The sequence below is a fragment of the Prunus persica genome, chromosome G6, assembly GCF_000346465.2.
Source record: "Prunus persica cultivar Lovell chromosome G6, Prunus_persica_NCBIv2, whole genome shotgun sequence".
NCBI lineage: Eukaryota > Viridiplantae > Streptophyta > Magnoliopsida > Rosales > Rosaceae > Prunus > Prunus persica.
This window is the reverse complement of record NC_034014.1, coordinates 12,351,144-12,355,820: the sequence shown is the minus strand read 5'-3', so window position 1 is coordinate 12,355,820 and position 4,677 is coordinate 12,351,144. Positions and strand designations below refer to the sequence as shown.

At 33.8% G+C, this 4,677-nt stretch overlaps 1 protein-coding gene across 2 annotated transcripts in view; it reads left to right on the top strand.

The window, feature by feature from the left end:
• LOC18775411 (putative axial regulator YABBY 2) overlaps positions 1-4,073 on the top strand; it is a 6,150-nt gene extending 2,077 nt beyond the window's left edge. The window contains exons 1-6 of one of the 2 annotated variants that reach the window (XM_007207188.2): positions 276-444; positions 617-742; positions 935-1,070; positions 1,734-1,782; positions 1,896-1,971; positions 3,689-4,073. In XM_007207188.2, coding sequence (XP_007207250.2) covers positions 647-742; positions 935-1,070; positions 1,734-1,782; positions 1,896-1,971; positions 3,689-3,808 — 477 coding nt within the window. In that variant the 5' untranslated portion in view covers positions 276-444; positions 617-646 and the 3' untranslated portion in view covers positions 3,809-4,073. Of the gene's footprint in view, positions 1-275; positions 445-616; positions 743-934; positions 1,071-1,733; positions 1,783-1,895; positions 1,972-3,688 lie in introns of those variants that run through there. The other variant, XM_020567476.1, reaches the window with a different exon arrangement.

Genomic DNA, 4,677 nt, shown 5'->3' with positions numbered 1-4,677 from the left:
TCTAAGAGTTTTGAGGAGAGGATCTCTGTTAAGATGCGGTTTAGATCTCTCTCTCTCTCTCTCTCTCTCTCTCTCTCTCTCTCTCTTTACATTGATCAAAACCGCATTTTTGTTGTAAATAACATATATATAATCTTTCTAGCTACTTCTTTGAATGCATTTAGGAAGTTCATCCTTCTACTTGTTCTTCTTGATCTTGATCTTGATCTTCTTCTTTGATCATTGCATTATTTATTTTTTATGTCGCTAACGTATGTGACGCCTTTTGTGATTCATATAGAGTCCTGGATGAGATGCAATATCTAGTTTGTTTTGCGGATGAGGAAGATAGCTATCTCATACAAGATTATTTTATGTTTATGAGTATAGGGTTTGATTATTATTTGATGCTTAAATTAAACACCTTGACAACGGCATATTTGTGATGAAGAATTTGTGATTAAGGTACTAACCAAATTAAACTTTAATGAATCCTTCATTCACATTCTCTGAGAGGATTGACATTTTTTATGTGTGTTTCTATTAATTAAGAAGAATATAGGACACAGAAATTGTATAATTAAGTGTTAATTACTTAGTTTTATCTTTTAATTTATGTAATTGGGTGCACCTGCAGGTGAGTGTTCCATGCAACAGCTTACAGAACATGGTGACGGTGAGATGTGGGCATTGTGCCAATCTACTGTCAGTTAATATGGGAGCTTCCCTTCAGTCGAATGCTTTTCCTTCTCAAGATCCCCAGGTAATTAGATAATAATTTATTTAAGCCGGCCCTTACCAAGGGAAAACATAAACAAAAATAGAAAACAAAGCACAATTCATCATATTCTTTCCACAAGGAATTTGATGGGGTGTGTGAAAATTGTCTGTTAAGTTCATTTATAAAGATGGTTTTAATTTGATGGGATAATTAGTTGTTTTGGTGAAATTAAAGCTACAGAAGCATCACCTGAGCTCTGAGGATTCAAATAAGAGCTGCGGATCTTCATCATCTTCCAAATGCAGCAAGTTTAGTCATCCCTTTGAGTCTGTAGAGCTTCATGACCAACCAAGCATCTCTCCCATCCGCCGTGAGTCTCTCTCTCTCTCTCTCTCTCTCTCATGTGATTGACCATATATATTTCAGTCACTTTAAATGGATTTCCAAAAACTCCAACCCCACCTTTACCCCCAAAAAATTTAATGTCTCTCATACCAAATGTTAAATGCAAAACCAACTACCTGGTTTGATTGATTTAATATCCAAATGTAGCTTTAAGAAAAGTGTTTCTACACATTTGGAAAACCACCTAATCTTCTGATGAATAGACTCATGCATGCAAAGAGAGATTTGTCCTCAGTGCCTCATGGGCCATATAGGATGATGGTGACCTTTCATAACAGATTTCAGAATCCATCAATTAATTGATACCAATATCCATTAATACTTTCACAATTTAATCCATAATCATTTATAAAAATAATTATAAAAAAAACCAATTATATAGGCTGCATTTTTTATGTGAGGAATCTAGTCTGCCTCTAAATGAACCCTCTGTGCTTTCAATCCCAATAGTACACCATTGGAATGTGGTCAATTTTTTAGCTATATATATCTGAATTGGAAGCCTTAATTTCTTGGACTTTGTATTGGAGTTACATTGGAATTGGAAGCCGACATTTCATTTCATGCAGAATTATATATATATCTAAACCATTTTTAATTTTTTTATATTTATATATAAATGTCTCAGCACCCGAGAAGAGACAGCGGGTTCCTTCAGCATATAACAGGTTTATCAAGTAAGTTTAATATACAATATTACTTTTATCACAAATTCTGTGGCTAACATGGACATATTATCTAATTTTTAATGGCTCTCTCTCTCTCTCTCTCTCTCTCTCTCTCTCTCCAGGGAAGAAATTCAAAGGATTAAAGCTAGTAATCCTGACATTAGCCATAGGGAAGCTTTTAGCACTGCAGCAAAAAATGTAAGTCATGGATTGATAACAAAGAAAAGAAGGCATCATGTCTCTCAACTTTTTCATATCTGGGAGGTCCTGTAGTTATTAAAGTAGTACTATCAAGCTTCTTTTGGTACATAGAACCATCAAGTTGATCGATGCTGCTCCTTACATTATTAGTAAGTAATGACTCTTGTTAATCAAGTCAAAAAAGTGTCAGAAGATGAAACATTATTAGTAATCATTTTGTTTTTCGTTTTTATTTATTTACTTAGAGATAAAGAGAAAATATATGGAAGAAAACGATCGAGAAAGAATTACAAGAGGGAGGAAATCATAATGATGGAGAAATTAAGGCAAATGCATGAAACAAAACACGAGAAAAACAAAAACTATTTAAAATTTTCTTTTAGCTTTTCATTTTATGTAACATTCCATTACATTTCTCTGTCCTGTCCACCATCCCTCCTTCCCCACTTCTCCATCTATTCTCTCTCCTTTCTCTACCTATCATTTCTCCCATTTACTTTTCCATATTATCTTTAACTATAACAACAAAAACAAGAACAAAACCTAAATGAATTTTTTGGCTTCATCATTTCGATGGCTAAATGCATGGCATGGAAATAAGGAATGATTTTTTGAAGTGCTTGTATCATGCTTTTGTGCAAAATAAGGTTTCATAAAGCCATGTGAAAGAGTTGGTGACATTCGATCCGACAAGTAGTAAAATACACATCCTGGGAGTTCTCTAAAGCTCTTCGATTTAATCATTCTCATTTTAGGAAACATGATAGCAATGGTAAGTAAAAAAGAGAGAGTAATATAACCATAAAAACGTAAATGGCCAAAAGAAGAATCAAGACTATAAAGGAAAATTAATTTATTCATGGTCTTTTACCATTTGAAGTTTGTGAAATATCTTGTTTGCCATAGAAAAATGTATAGTTTCATTCTTAGATTTCTATATTTTGGGCATACATCGAGATATGGATATAGAGGGGAAAAAAGAATATAAAAAACATGAAATCAGATTGGATTTTCTGTGTTGCTTGTCACTAAAGAATGCAGATGAACTTGATGGGTTGAGGGGTATGGAGCAACAAGTGTGTGGTTAATCTTTCTTTTGATTATAGTTGATGGTGATTATTATATGGACGAAATTTATATTAGCACATCCAAAAGACAAAAAGGACTTAAAAAAGCTCATTGTTTGACATTTTTGAAAGTGAAATACTCATTCCTCTGGAAATAGAAACTTCTACTTTCCTGTTAATCATAGTTTGACATACATGGATAATTTTTTATTTTTTATATTTTTATATTTTTGATGAATTGGTTTTGCATATGTGTCAAACTGTGATTTTCAGGGAAGGAGTAATGTCTCCTTCCAGAAAGGAGGCAAACAGTGTCCAATTACTTAAGCATGCTCTACTGTATCATTTGCTATTTCAGTTTCAAAACTGTGGTGATTTATAGTTCTAACAAGCTTAAGCATTTCAGACATATATGGCTCCATACCACGTTGTATAGAATTTTTCTCCCTTTAACATGAGCATCCTGATAGGGATTGGTCTTTTACAATGTTGTTTATTACATGTGTTGCTGTCTAGGTAGTTAAAATGTTACATATGCCAATTCAGTTCTCTTTATCAGCCTTAAAAATTTGTCACAATATTGGAGAAATAATAATGATGAAAGTTAAAATGGAAACTATCAACTGAGAAAAGGTTTTGTGTTGCAGTGGGCACATTTTCCTCACATTCACTTTGGTTTAAAGCTGGATGGCAGCAAGCAACCGAAGCTGGATCAGACTTTTGCAGGAGGAGATCAGGGAACTCAAAAGTCTAGCGGATTCTACTAAAACAAACTGGTACATATCCCCCGTGAGAAAGAAGCACCCTGGCTTTTCTATATATATATGTGTGTGTGTGATGGAAAGAAATATTGAGGTTGATGAAGTCTCCTAACCCTATAGCTAGGGAACCTCTTTAGAACCTCACCCTTTCAAATTGCTATATATATGTGTTCAATTGATTTCCCTAACTATCAAGAATTCTTGTCATTACATTCATGTTGGACTTTATTTAATCTTTTAAGTAAACAGATAAAGCAGAATCTCTCGCTCTCTCTCTCTCTCTCTCTCTCTCTCTCTCTCTCTCTCTCTCTCTCTCTCTGTGAGAGGACCACATAATTAACCACTGTGATATTCCATGCATCTGGGAATTCACCCAGAGGACCATGGGTTAAAGTTTTTGGCTGCATATATTATATACATGTGTGTATATATATTTATACAACCAGCTTATGAGTGTATATCGAGCTGTCATGACTGATGCAACACGAGAGAGAGAGAGAGAGAGAGAGAGAGATGCCATTTGTGTATGTTCACAAGATAGATGATGCAGACGTTCGTGCATGCTTCACCTGTCTCTTATTGAGGGTTCAGATGATCATAATAACATTTTTGAAAGTTTTCTATCCATGATTATATAGATTTGTTATAAATAGTTTTGAAAGTTTTCTTAGTTTTTTCTTTTTCTGTTTAAAGGTTTTAATTTTTTTTGTATTATTTTTTCATTGAATTTATGGGTTCGACATGCATGTCATGGCAGCAAACAATGACAGAGCCACTCCTAGGCCTAGAGTGGCCCTGCCCCCCTTAGATTTTGATCTCTCCTATATTATATTATTATATATAACATATAAAATTTATAATAAACAACGTATAAT